Source organism: Amblyomma americanum, chromosome 3 (assembly GCF_052857255.1).
Source record: "Amblyomma americanum isolate KBUSLIRL-KWMA chromosome 3, ASM5285725v1, whole genome shotgun sequence".
Classification (NCBI taxonomy): Eukaryota; Metazoa; Arthropoda; class Arachnida; order Ixodida; family Ixodidae; genus Amblyomma; species Amblyomma americanum.
In genome coordinates, this window is record NC_135499.1 from 121,482,843 (window position 1) to 121,497,059 (window position 14,217).

At 47.6% G+C, this 14,217-nt stretch overlaps 1 protein-coding gene across 2 annotated transcripts in view; it reads left to right on the forward strand.

Moving 5' to 3' along the window:
* Positions 1-1,773: 1,773 nt before the first annotated feature.
* Positions 1,774-14,217, forward strand: part of LOC144124858 (uncharacterized) — a 28,153-nt gene continuing 15,709 nt past the window's right edge. The window contains exons 1-2 of one of the 2 annotated variants that reach the window (XM_077657772.1): positions 1,774-2,174; positions 13,742-13,956. In XM_077657772.1, coding sequence (XP_077513898.1) covers positions 13,770-13,956 — 187 coding nt within the window. In that variant the 5' untranslated portion in view covers positions 1,774-2,174; positions 13,742-13,769. Of the gene's footprint in view, positions 2,175-12,144; positions 12,297-13,741; positions 13,957-14,217 lie in introns of those variants that run through there. The other variant, XM_077657773.1, reaches the window with a different exon arrangement.

Below are 14,217 nucleotides of genomic sequence, written 5' to 3' on the forward strand. Positions count from 1 at the left end.
TATGGCCGGGGGCTGCTCGCCGGGCGCCGGGACCCAACCGGGCATATAGGCCTAAGGTCAAGCTCCACAGATGGGTCCTCCGATTGGACGTGCAAGTGAAACGGCAGAACAAGCGGCCCTATAACGAAGAACATCTTCGAATGAATGGCTCTAGCTCTTGCTCCCCTTTTAATCGACACATTCTTTTCTTGCAATAAACCGTTACATAAAACGACAGCGGCGTACCGTCATCAGGAGCATCGGCTGAAAATTGAGCTACGAGTATAATTACAACAAAGCTGTGGTCACTCCTTTCAGATGACATCAATTTGTCAGGGTATTCAGGTACCGCGCATCGTCACATTTCCGACTATACTAAAAAAAAAAAAATGTGACGTGAAGCACAAGCAAGGTATCATCGCAGAGGGAGAACATGTAAAGCGATATTTAAAACGCTGTAAGATGGGGCCATACACTTATGCAATGCATGCACCCGGACAGACAACACAGATCACTCACAAGGCGCAGCCCTTTCTCACTTTTCCTCCCAACAACTGAGTTGGAAACGAACGCGATAATATATGCCATACAATAAGCCTTTAGGAATATGCAACGCCGACCACTGGAACTCCGAATGCACGACGCAGCAATGAAATGCCATTACCGCAAACAGAACATTATAATCGCCCTCCCGCTCTCTCTTTCTCTCTCTCTCACACACACACACACACGCACACGCACACGCACGCACGCACGCGCACGCACGCACGCACGCACGCACGCACACACACACACACACACACACACACACACACACACACACACACACACACACACACACACACACACACACACACACACACACACACACACACACACACACACACACACACACACACACACACACACACACACACACACACACACACACACACACACACACACACACACACACACACACACACACACACACACACACACACACACACACACACACACACACACACACACTCTCTCTCACGTAGACATACACGCAACACGCACGATCCGATACTGAAATCCGTTCACGACACTGGATGCAGCTCCAAAATACACGATTACTATATATGATTACGAATTGGATGCCTAATCATGCGGGGATTGAGAACAATTAGTTGGTCGATCAATTCGCACTCGAAATTACCATCCTGGCGCCATCGATGTCCTGGCCAAATACAACGAAAGCACAAGGCGTCGCAACCTACAAATAACAAATAGCCAAACACTACAAGAACATCTGCAATAACCGCACAATGTTCCCTCAACCGCCCCCGTCACTCAACTCGAGACGAGCACGCATCGTCCACACATATTTCAGACATAACACTCTCCACACCCCACTAATGCCCGACAACATCGGATGACGTGGTACATACAGCACACTGCGCCAAATGTCCAGGGATTGGGGCAGATACCAAACGCAATCTGTACTCTTCTAACGCTGTCATTACGTCCCCCACTTTTCTTTAACGTGCACCTTCATCCCAGAGAGCCTGGCCTCACTCTAACACGGAAGATGAGCAACGGGCCTCAGCACAGAAAGCGCCTCTAGTGGAGTTTTTCCTCCTCCTCCACAGCGTGGCGCTGTAACACACGCAACAGCAGCTCGCAGGAGGCATGCGGTAGTTTATATTTAGTCAGGAGTGGGCGAATAAAACTATATGAATAAAAAAAAATCTCGCCGTCCTGCTTTTTGTGTCTTTGGTTCCATCTATATATAGACGGTTTCGGGGAAGGACAAGAAGTCACGGCCGCAGCCTGGTTGTCGCTAGGGCCAATAGAGAGCGCGTCAAGAAGCGCCTGCTGTCGCTGTTGTTGGCGTGATGAAAGTCGGCCCATTTGTTTCACCATCCGTCATTTTCGAGACAGCCATGCTTCAGCCTTTCTTCGTGGCGCTTCATTGATGCCCCGAGGCAATAAATCTCGCTTAAAAAAAGTTAGGGCCTCTTCTTTTTGTACCACGCAAAGCCGAGGCAAATGCAGAGTGGCGCATCGGCATACGACGAAAAAACAGCCGCTCTGACAAGCCCTGGATGAAGTTCAGTCGAGCCAAGAGGACTTTGCGCGGCCTGTGGGAATCGCCGTTTGGGAAGCAAGATCGTGACAGACAGCCGGTGCTCAAGTTTTGACCAGCTGCCCGGCATTGCGCGCTGAAGGTATGTTGTGCCGCCGAAAGCTTTTTGTGGCTTCATATTGCGAAAGGATTCTTCATTGCATGACAAGTTGTTGGATGCACCGCCGATGGGCTTGATGTTGTCGTGATTGATTAGATATCATGCTGCTGAGCTCAAAATCCTTTAAATACAGAGGAATTGAGCTACCTGGTAACATTAATTTCCGGACTCCCCCCCCGCCCCCCCCCCCCCCCCCCGTTCTCTTCGACTTGTAATCCTTTTGGCGCGGTGGAGCTGCATATTTTTATAGCTTTCTTTTTTTTAACAATACTTGGAGCAATGTGTTTCGCCGCTGCACGTTCATATTACAGCGCGTCCACATATATGTGGAAGGGTTGCGAAGGGCTGCACCGTTGCCAACGGGGCCGTAATAATTACTACGGTCTCTCACTTCGGCGGCTGAGCTCATAGTTTTCAAGAAAGAAATAGCGGATGCTGCAGTTGTTCAGCATATATACCAGCGAGTGATTTAATTACCAATGCACTGAAAGAATGCGCTAGAGATGGAAACGAAATCTACATTACCGTGCAGTTAGCAGTAGCGGTGGTAAAGTAGTAGTAGCAGTGTTAGCAGTAGCAGCAGTAGCAGTATGAGTAGAGACTCAGCGCCACATCGGTGTTTGAATCTGTAACGCGCCGTATACAAGTGGATGATGTAATGTATTTAATGATTGCTATTAAGTGTCAAGGCTCAAAGCCAGAAGTTTATGGTTTATGGTTTATGGGGGTTTAGCGTCCCAAAGAAACTCAGGCTATGAGAGACGCCGTAGTGAAGGGCGCCGGAAATTTCGACCACCTGGGGTTCTTTAACGTGCTCTGACATCGCACAGCACATGGGCCTCTAGAATTTCGCCTCCATCGAAATTCGACCGCCGCGGCCGGGATCGAACGCGCGTCTTTCAAAGCCAGAAGTGTATCAGTCGCAAATAAAACCAGTAATGTTTGAAAAAAGAAACTGATTGTGCACAACTATAGCAGAAATTACCGTTAAAGTGCTTAGTGTATGCCATAATATTGAAGCAACTTAGCGGTTCGTTTATAATGGGTGCCTCGTCATTTAGAAAAAGAGTAAGGGGAAACGGGATATGGTTCTTTGCAAATCCTACTGAATTACTGACGTCGATTTCATTCGTGAGGTGAACGTGACATTGATATAGGGAGTATTTTCCAACGTCAAATTGGCCTCCATTTTGTTGTCTGTGGAGCATGGTGCAAGGCCGCCTCGCGTGTTTAATCGTCAGTCTATTGTCTCCTGGTCCAGCCCTCATCGCTAAAGCTACGCTCTGAAAAACAAAACGACGCTCGTGGCGTCATGCGAATATCCCCTGTATAAAAAAAGAAAAAGAAATTTGTTCACCGGAAGGATTTCATGAGTATTATATGCATGGTTCTTTTTCTGCAAAGAGAAGTTAAAACTATTTCTGTGCCCCCATTTTCACACTTTTTGAGTATTGCTCTATGAAGTTTTGTTATTGCTTTCGTAAGTGCTTCAATGTGATTTCCATTTCATTGGGAAGTTTGAAGGTTTATTTCCTCAAAAAGGTGTTGCGGGGAAAGGTAATAAGGAAAAAAAAAACTATACGAACAGCTTGAGAGGTCCTAACTTCCTCTTTACAGAGCAGCATTGACGGTAGCGGGAGTCTGACATCAAGAAAAAAGACAAAAAGAAGTATAACAAGAAAAACACAAATGCTCAAATGCTCGGCATGGAGAAACACGAATGTACAGGCATGGTAATACACTTGAGGCAGAAAAAAAAACAGCGAAAGATCATAAGAGGAATACTGGCACAGTCGTATGCAGAAAGACTACGGTGAACAGGAAAAGCGTAAATGTAGTAGAGTTGAAATCTGGGTCAGTTGATTCATGGTATATACATGGTACAGACAATCAGTGAATAATACCAAACATTCAAAATTGCGCGCTAATTTTTGATGTTCAGCGCTATGCAGCAAGGGGTGGAGGCAGCGCAAACTAAAAGCGTTTGCCCGGATTTTCTGGGTTTGATTTTTTCCTTGAGGTTTTGCTTGCGTCTTTAGTGCGCTAGCACTTATAGTAGACATTCCTCGCATTTAGACGTCTGTCTGTCTGTCTGTCTGTCTGTCTGTCTGTCTGTCTGTCTGTCTGTCTGTCTGTCTGTCTGTCTGTCTGTCTGTCTGTCTGTCTGTCTGTCTGTCTGTCTGTCTGTCTGTCTGTCTGTCTGTCTGTCTGTCTGTCTGTCTGTCTGTCTGTCTGTCTGTCTGTCTGTCTGTCTGTCCGTCCGTCCGTCCGTCCGTCCGTCCGTCCGTCCGTCCGTCCGTCCGTCCGTCCGTCCGTCTGTCTGTCTGTCTGTCTGTCTGTCTGTCTGTCTGTCTGTCTGTCTGTCTGTCTGTCTGTCTGTCTGTCTGTCTGTCTGTCTGTCTGTCTGTCTGTCTGTCTGTCTCTGTCTGTCTGTCTGTCTGTCTGTCTGTCTGTCTGTCTGTCTGTCTGTCTGTCTGTCTGTCTGTCTGTCTGTCTGTCTGTCTGTCTGTCTGTCTGTCTGTCTGTCTGTCTGTCTGTCTGTCTGTCTGTCTGTCTTTCTGTCTGTCTGTCTGTCTGTCCTTCTGTCTGTCTGTCCGTCTGTCCGTCTGTTCGTCCGTCCGTCCGTCCGTCTGTCTGGCTAAAGTTGGTTTTGTGACAGGCTGCTCACCTGCCCACCTCTCGGTGGCAGGTGAGCAGCCTGCCCACGGTGTCGGGCAGGAGCTAAATTAATCGTGAGAGGCTGCACGGGAAGAGCAACCTGAGTTGCAACCCAACCCAAGCAACCCAAGTTCCACCGATTGCAGCACCTGTCAAAGAAGGGCAGTGGCGCATCGCTTGACCGCTGCACCACTGCACCAGGAGTGGTAGGAAGACTCCCAGGGATCTATGACTGTAAAGAATGGCCAATTCTGCATATGTGGACATTAATTAACCCATTATCGCTATCCGAACAAGTGCCATCCGTGAACACTGGAACTGAAGTGGAAACCGAAATGCTAGAGCACCTAATTCGCATTCGGCCTCACAACGCGAATCGACTACCCTTTATTTTTGGCGCGATGAGCGTACCGCATTCTTCCCCTCAGTATACCGGGCGTTCCTGCATAAACTATTAACAACTGCCAACAAACTGTCATCTACACCGGGCGTCAGTAATTTTACAAAGCGTACCATTAGCAAGATAAGTAACTAAAGTTTTTAAGTAGGTCTTTAAATTAGAATAGTTTGGTGGTTAGACCCACTGGCGAGTTCGTAATGAGTGAGACGGCGGTGCCATGTCGAGTTTTAAAACGAATAAAACGCAATTCTGTAACGCCAAGTAGTATGGCAAAATCTGTCGTTTTTTTTTCGTACAAAACCGAAACAGAGTGAGCAAAAAGTAACGTGCGCAGGAAGTGCAAACGCAACGTCCGTTGGTGGCGTGTTAGGATGTGTACGGCGCCAAATTTGAAACTGTCTGGGCTACTAGACCGTGGCAGGTACGGTCTTGGTCAAAAGTCTTAGGACCACACAGTCCGCTTTCGAGCCGCATAGCGGAAAACATACGGTACTATTAGAGACAAAAGGGCATTTAAAAGCTATAACAAGGGTTCTCCTCACCTTACAGAAGTTTGCAACTAAACGGTTGTGATGAATGCTTCGCAACACGACTGCAAAGAAAACCCTGCGGCATCGAAACTTGTGACAACTGTTTACTCTGTATTGCTTCATCGCTTGGTACCAGAAAAAGGATAATCACCGCATACTACGTGGCCGTCGTTTAGAAGAGCGCCGACATGCATAAGCGATATCTGTAAAAATGTCGGCGGGTTACGTCCTAATGTATGAGTAAATATGACTTAAACACTCGACACGATAGTCAGACATGTCTCCGCTAGGCCACTTATGACGTGGGTGACAGAGATATGCGGACCTCTTCCTAGAAAAGAAGAGTGAACTGCAGGCGTAATGGTCGCATCAAATTCTTAGCATATGAAAATAAACACCAGCACTTTCCCGGAGGCTATCGTTGTCCGGAACAGCCTCGGTTATAGAGCTCTCCAAGCGAAGAGATTGCGTCCGAGTTAAGAACCTAGCCACGGTAATTTTGTCTGGGAGCCTTGCGACTTTCTTTCACATTCATTTTTTTTCTTGCCGAGCTATATACATCAACAACAAAGTGATCCTGTGATCGACCAGGGTTTAGGTTTGTGTTGCAAAATGAGCACTACAAGCACTCAGCATGTGACAGATTGTGAAAGATATTGCCACACTGTCATGCGCAGTGCATGCTCGGCAGCAAGGCGAATCACGTTACTTCCCCTGTGTTCCTTGATGCCCATTCTAAAGACTCCGCAAGAGGTGACGCTGCTGAAGGCTTTGCACAGACGTTATTAATTTAGAACACCTCGGAAAGATAGCAGTTCCTGCTTTCGAACATGGAGCCATGATCGGAAATTTGAGATAGGGGACATGTAGCTATCAAATACAAAACAATAGACTCGTAATAGATCTCACAGAATGCTTCTAAACCAACTGAAACTTTCAGCATGAGCCACATAGGCGGAGTTACTGTATCACAAAGCCCATACAATATGAAAAATATACAAAGTTACATATGCAATGCTTTCGGTTAGTTTCCGCATGATTTCAGGGAGCTCACTGCATGAATTTCGCTTGACGAGCATGAGATCATATCACATCCTTATGTTCTTGCATGTATAGAGCCCATAGCTTCCATATGCCCTTTGGGCGCCGTATTGAAAACATACGAATGCCAAATTGCCTATGAGCCACCAAGAAAATATACGTGATCACTGTATTTGTCATATGGATCGCTAGACGAAGGAAGGAGTATTTTCAGTTCATTTACTCTTTCCCTCGCCCTAGTTGATTGTTGATTGTTTCAGCTCAATTCCTGGCAAGCTGTAGCACATCCTATGTAACTGTACGCTCACTCTCGAGAAACGTAGCCAACTTTTTTAGCCATCACCGTAACGCTGCAACACTTCCTTCAAATCGCCTTCCGGAGCCGTTCATGACGCTGCATTTATCAGAGTTTCCAGTAACCGCCGGGGTAATGCCCGCGTAGAGATTACACAAGGAGTCTCTAGAATGCCCTGATAGCACTTGAAATGGAGAAATACACGACTTATCTTCCGTTCTGGCGTGATGCGATAGACGTGCTTTTAGTTGGCACCGTCTAAAAGGCTGGTATTTGTTTTCTTCCATGTCAAGGGGAGATTAGAGTGGGGCGTTTCGTTCACTCGTTTTGAAGGCAGCTTAAAGAGTCAGTTACTCAGTTTTCTGTAAAAGGGAAAGCTTAGCGAAAAAGACACTACATGGTGTTCAGAGTCTGCATGACAAAGATGCGACTCAGTTTTGCTATTGATCTCGCAAAAAGAAAAACGGAAGAATTCTTTGCCTTGCGCTGCTAGAGAGAGAGGGTTCATTGACGGGAAAGGCAGAGAGATTGGCCTGAACAATAAATATCTGGCCTGCTACTCTGCACTGGGGAACGGGAAGAGGAGAAAAAAAAGAGGGTCACGATGGGCGATGATGATGATGGGAGGAGGCAGATGAAATAATACACAAAACAACAAGGCTCACGTTCTAACATCACAAACGCGAGGCAAGGTCCGTGTTGCTTAAAAAGCGTCAGAGCGCTCGCGTTGCCTGTACTGTTTTCAAACAATATGGCCAAGCGCCGAGGATCAAATCCTCCGAGAGGGACTCTGTGTCCATAGACTTCAAAGCAGATGCGAGCATGAGCCTTTCACGTGCATATGCTGGACACGCCACTAAAACATGTTTTATAGTCTCTAGCACGCCACATGTGGTACAATCCGGGGAGTCCGCTTGTCCTATTAAGTGCAAGTATTTGCGCGTGAAGGCGACGTTTAAACGCAATATATAGATTATGCATTCAATAGGGCGTGGTATTCTGCGAGGAACAGAAAAGGTCATCGCCGGATCTAGCCGTTTAAGGCGGATGTGTCGAGCATCTGGCAGGGCCCAGTACCTATAGACGTCGCACTCCTCATTGGTTCCGACAGGAGACAAGTGGTGTCCGGTCTAGAAACGGCACAGCTGTACGCAGGCCACTGCTGAAGGCGCTCCTTGCTTCAGCGTCGGCGGTCTCATTTCCATCGAGTCCGCAGTGTCCAGGGATCCACTGGAACACTATACAGTGTCCTTTTTCCTGAGCAAATGACAGGAGGCAAATGATATCAAGAGCCAGTGCTTGGTAGGTGGTGTGGCGTAGGGAGCATCCCAAAATTTGTAGCGCAGGTTTACAGTAAGTGAAAATGCACCACTTCTGAGGCGGTTCTCCGCGGATGTGGCGAATCGCTTCCCGAAGGCCCGCAAGCTCTGCAGCGGTTGAAGTAGACTTGTGTCCTAAAATGAATCTGCAGGTCGTCTGCTGAGCGGGGATTGCGAAAGCTGCTGTTGATGCCTTTGGTGACGCAGATCCATCCATGTAGACTTGCACACAGTTTTGGTATTCTGAACAGATGTAGCCAAGAACCAGTTGCTTCAGTGCGCTAACCGGCATCGCAGATTTTTGGATTATGCCAGGGACATGCAGGCATACTGAAGGCCGGGCCATCGCCCATGGTGGCTGCAAGGGATGATGCGGCAGGGCATAGTCTGATGGCATTTCGGATCGATGGAGGCGCAGTGCACGTGTAAAACTGCTGTCCGGTCGATCATCAAACATCTTCGTCAGCGGAAGGCAGCGGTGCCGTGTAAGCGCGCGTAAATATACACGAAGTGGTTCGTGTGAAAGGTAGATCGATATTGGGCACGCACGAGATTCCTCAATCGTGCCTTATTCGAGGCACAACGTGGTAATCCGAGGCATATCTTGAGCGCCTGTGCTTGGACACTCTCTAATGTCCGCAAGTAGGAACTGCCCATGGTAGAGAGTACAGGAAGGCTGCAACGAATGTAGCCTATAAAGAGAGCATAGTAAAGTGTTAGCAAGGAGCGCTCCGTTGGGCCGCATTTAATGCCTGCTACGAAGCGAAGGACATGGCAAAAAAGAGTGAGTCTTTTCTTTAGCATATTTATATGCCTCGACCATGACAGATTGCGGTCAATGATAATGCCCAAAAATCTGTGGTGGGAGACGTATGGTATTGCAACCCCTTGAAGTGTCAGCGGGTAGCGGCAGACAGACTTCCGCGTGAATGCGACCACAGCACATTTTTCAGCTGCTAAGTGCAAACCCTGACGTCGTAGGTACTTTGAAGTAGCTGACACGGCACGTTGTAATATCGCGCGCATTTGTGGACGTGTCGAACCTGAAGCCCAGATGCAGATATCATCAGCACAGGCACTGATGTGAATGTGAGTGGGAAGTTCACTCACCAGTCCAATCAATGCCACGTTAAATAGAGTTGGGCTGAGAACTCCTCCCTGAGGAACTGCACGGCAAACCTGATGACGGGTAGTCTCTCCATCAGGCGTCGACATGTAAACGGACCGGCCGTTGAGGTAACTCACAATCCACGAGTACATCCGGCCGCCGACGCCTATGTCGTCAAGGGCATCAAGGACGGCGTCATGAAGTACATTATCGTACGCCCCTTTGATGTCCAAGAAGACAGCAGCGACGAGTCGGCGACTACGTTTTTCATGTTCCACTGTCGATATGAGGTCGATTACGCTGTCAATCAAAGAACGTGCCCGCCGGAACCCGGTCATCATGTCCGGAAAGAGAGCATTCTGCTCTGTGCAGCAAGAATTTGCACACCACAAGGCGGGCTGCATTGACGTCCCCGAAACCAGAGTCAGTACTACAATGTTGAATTCATAGCCCGTATTAGCCCAATCAACCTGCGACACTCCCCATTTTAGGTTCACAGATGGCGAAACCCTTGAGCAAAACGGCCAAAGCTGCCTGTAGCTGCGCTTGCGGCGCATTGGTTATCCAAATAAAGCGGTGTCCTGAATGCTTAGCATTTTCACCGACAATCTTAAGCGCTTCCATGATGGATGTCCATTTTGTTTGGGAGGGAACGAGGCAGAAGGGTAGCTTGCTGTCTTTCTGTTTTCCTATGCCATCAGACTCTTTCTCATACGCCATGCCATGCCCCCGTTCATTCTGGTCGGTTCGATGTGTTCCTTGCTATATCTTGGCAGTTGGCGTCTCAGACTAAACATACTGGGAATTAGAAATAGAAAAAAAATCAGGGCTCCACGGGTCTACCTCAGAGTCCTGCAGTGGACAAAATACGAGTCCGTTGTACGTAGGACTGCGAAAAGGCTGAATTTTCCCTCACTTTTTATGGTGGGCTCTGTGCTAAATGTAGAAAGGCGTTCACGTTGGTCTTTTCTTAACTTGTTCCCCTATTGAGCAGAAAACTTAATGAAGCAGTATTTCTTGTCGCTAATGGTTGGACATAGGCGTCTTAGGAATCATTTTGAAACAGAAAATATTCGTTATGCGCGCGATGCTAGGTGGCAGCTGCGTGTAGACGGAATGAATTTATTTTGCTTGCTTTTTTTTGTCGATACTTTCAGACTCATCGTCACCAATTCGGTCAGCGCACAGCGGCGAAAGATTTTTCACTTTAATAAGGTTTGCATTTACGCAGTTTAGTACAGTGTGCAGCAAAAAGTTCAAGTGATGCATTCGCTGTGGAACAAGTTTACTATATGCCGCTCCTTCGCGACTCAGCCATCTAGCATTAATACCAAGTGGTGTAGCGTACGAGCAAGTATATTCATACTGGAAGGCATTTCAGGCGACTGGCTTGTATGTGACTGCGCAAAATATTTTTTTTTTAGGTACAGTTGGTTCCACACCATTCGTGGCCGACTGCACGTCGACAATATCTACACGGTGACAGACGATCTCGAGTACGATTTCGAATATGTGTCCATTGCGAGAATGAAAAAAAAAAGCGTTATGGCAGCGAGGAGAGAGGCATGAGATAGTAGGAAGCACCCTCACTCATAAGTTTTGCCTGAAAAGAGAAACTGCGACGATCACGGCGATAAAGACGTCTATAGGTGCAAAGTCAGTATTAAAAGGAAGCTTTTATAATATCATGTCCAACATTCTCTGAGAAAAATTCCGAATATAAAAAAAAACTTAGTTTTTTTAATATTCGAAATTTTTCATATTTGATGCTATTGTGGAAATATTGAAGGCAATGGTCCAATATTCTGATGTGTAACAAAATCTTCCTCTTAACGTGTTTCCATCGATCGCATCGAGGATTTAAGACTGCATAGAAAACCAATGGGGAACGCTTTTGACCATAGCAAAAATGTGCAAGACTGCAATCGGGTGGTCTTCGGATGTAATGAGTATTGTACTAAAATCTTACATTAAAAGAAAATGTTGCTTTCATAAACTGTTTCGCGTTCAAAAATACTTTCGTCCAGAATAGTTGGGTATGCTTCTCTCGGTTTGCACCTTGCTCGTGTTCCGCGTAGAAGGATCACATCTGCTTCTATAATCTGTTTTTCTGCAGCGGTTTCTATTGTCTCGACCCTTACTGAACGCAGTTGTCTAAGCGGAGGCGTGGGCCTTTCGCGACACGTGCTCTCAGCACGCGTGGAGGCGTTACCTTCCTCCTGTACGTTTGCGAGACATCTACGTTCGATACAAGGTCACCTTTTATCGCGAGCCACTCCAAAAAGTCCCTGAAGAGGAAACGCGATACGCTTTAGGCTTGCTGAGCGTTCCCGTGCCCCTGTTTTTGGCAGCAGCGGGAAGCAACGCCACAGGCTTAAACCTGGCTCTCCCAGAAGTCGAAGCTAAAGCCCAGCGCATCGGAGAAAACGTGTCGGCGTCGTGAGCGTTAAGTCACCAGCGTCGACACGCCCTAATAGGAGTGTGCTATGGCAAAGTGCGCTGGCCACGTAATGGGTTTTTGTGACTTTCGTTACGCGAACGATGCCTTCGCGAATCGCATGATGCAACGATCGCGCCACTCGAGCGACCGCATAGCGGCGCTCTTTCTTTCGTTCCGCTTCTCCTCGAGCGAGGAAGACACAGTACGCGACGCTGCTGAGTCGCTTGCGCTCCTATCAGTACTGCTACGCTGGCTCGGAGACCCTCGTCGGCTCTTTTTCTCTATGTCGACTTCCTCGAGCGGCAGCGATCAGGTGATGTCATCCCTCTTTCTTTTTTTTTTCTATACGCATTGTAACATCCAGACGCCATCAAGCTGCGTTAGCGTTCTTTGTTAAAGGAGCGACGAGCGAAGTATATGCTGCGTGGCGAGAGCTATTTTTGCGTTCGTATATCAACGCTGTGACTGCTAAGGAGTGGTAAAAGCGCGTGGTATGTGCGGTGCCAATTTGGATGCGGCTTTTTGCTTTATCTCTTGTGAAGCCTTCGATACGAGCCACGCGCTGCGTTAAATGCGACATAAACCGTCGACTGAGAATGACGAGTGACCGTCGTGGCCTCAGTGAAACAGCGTGCAAGGCGTAAATGTCCTGAACAAGTCAGAGACTGAATTCGCAGTTTATTTTATGCTTTCTAAGCTATCCGTGATTGGAAATAAATCTGTACTACAGACAAGGCACCAGTAAAACTGGTCATTTTCTTTTTTAAATATCTGCATTCTAATTTTGAGGTCTTTGAAACGGATAATTTCTGAAAATTTTGGTTGCGTATACATATATACAAAAGGTTATGAAGCATGCTACTATTAGTGCCAAGAGGTTTTGAAGTCGTAAAGTGAGTGGCACTGAATAATGCCGAGCGTCTAATTACTTGCTCTCGTCTTATAATTTTTTTCACGTAAAAATTCAGATGTTGTGGAGAGACGACCGGCGTCAGCTGCTAGCATTTCAGAATCTGGCAGAATCATCCGCTGTATAGGGGGGAGCAGCTTGGTTTATTCGATACCTGACTAGTTGACGCTTGTTCTAGAGCCGAGAACTATACAGGCGTATTGGCACCGGGCACTCCTGCGTTAGACGGAGGACTTTCTTTTTTTATTAAGTTTGCTTTTATAAGGCTGAGAATTTCTCGCCAACCTTAATCGTTGTTGTCTCACGCGCCAGGGTAAACATGTTCCACAGTGACGCTGCTTGTAGAGGGCTGGCCCAAGAAAACAGATGATTTCTTGGGCCAGCTCTCTCCAAGCTTACTCTAAACGCTGCTGTAAACAGCCACTGATTTTATGTTTGGGTACGTAAACTTTGCAACTACGTCCTTTGTCGGAAATAAATAGCCCCCTTAATTTGTTTAAGAGCGGTGAAGCACAGCTCCCTTCGAGCCGTCAGCGCTACTAATCTCTCGAAGGGATAAGAATCCTCGCCCTCAACTCAACTAAGCTTTGAACTTCCATGGGTGCTGGAGAGGCCCACGGCTTAGCAGAAAACCTTTGGCCCGTATATTTTTGACAAAGGCTGTACATTTTTATAATGCTGGACATTAATTCCATTCGCCTTTGCGCATGACCTGAGGTTTGCAATAGAATCGTATTTGTTACAATCTGCTGTCGTGTACGAGAGATTGGTTGCGGCAATCCACTGAAGCCAGAACTGCACGGTATTAATGGACGCCGATGTCTACTCCGGGTGGGGTCTCTCTTTAGCGCTCGTAGCCGGACACCGAGGCTCGACATGATTCGGAACCGTGTCGACGGCCGCTGGGACGTGGCCGTCGTGGCTTCCTTGGCGGGCTTCTTCGCCGTCGCCACCAACCGCAACATGGGCTGGTTCTACGTGGCCTACATGGAGGAGTTCCGGGTGGACCGCCAGGGTGCCTCGTGGCCGGGGTCGGTCCTCAACTCGACGTTCCGATGTGCCGGTGAGCTGGCTCACAGCGCTCGGCTGCTGAGTCTGTCGAATTACGAACGCAGTCAGCGTTTAACCCTTTGGGACGCAAAGCACAAGATTGTGCGTTATACAGTCATGAACAAAAATTTACGGAATGCGCGTTCACAGGAGTCAGTGAGTGAATAAAATTTATTGCTCTAATAAAGGAGTCTTGCTGCTTGCCCGAAGATTGCCGATGTCTTCCAGGCTGAGCGCGGTTGGCGCCCCTAGTCCAAGGCACCACTGTCCCTGG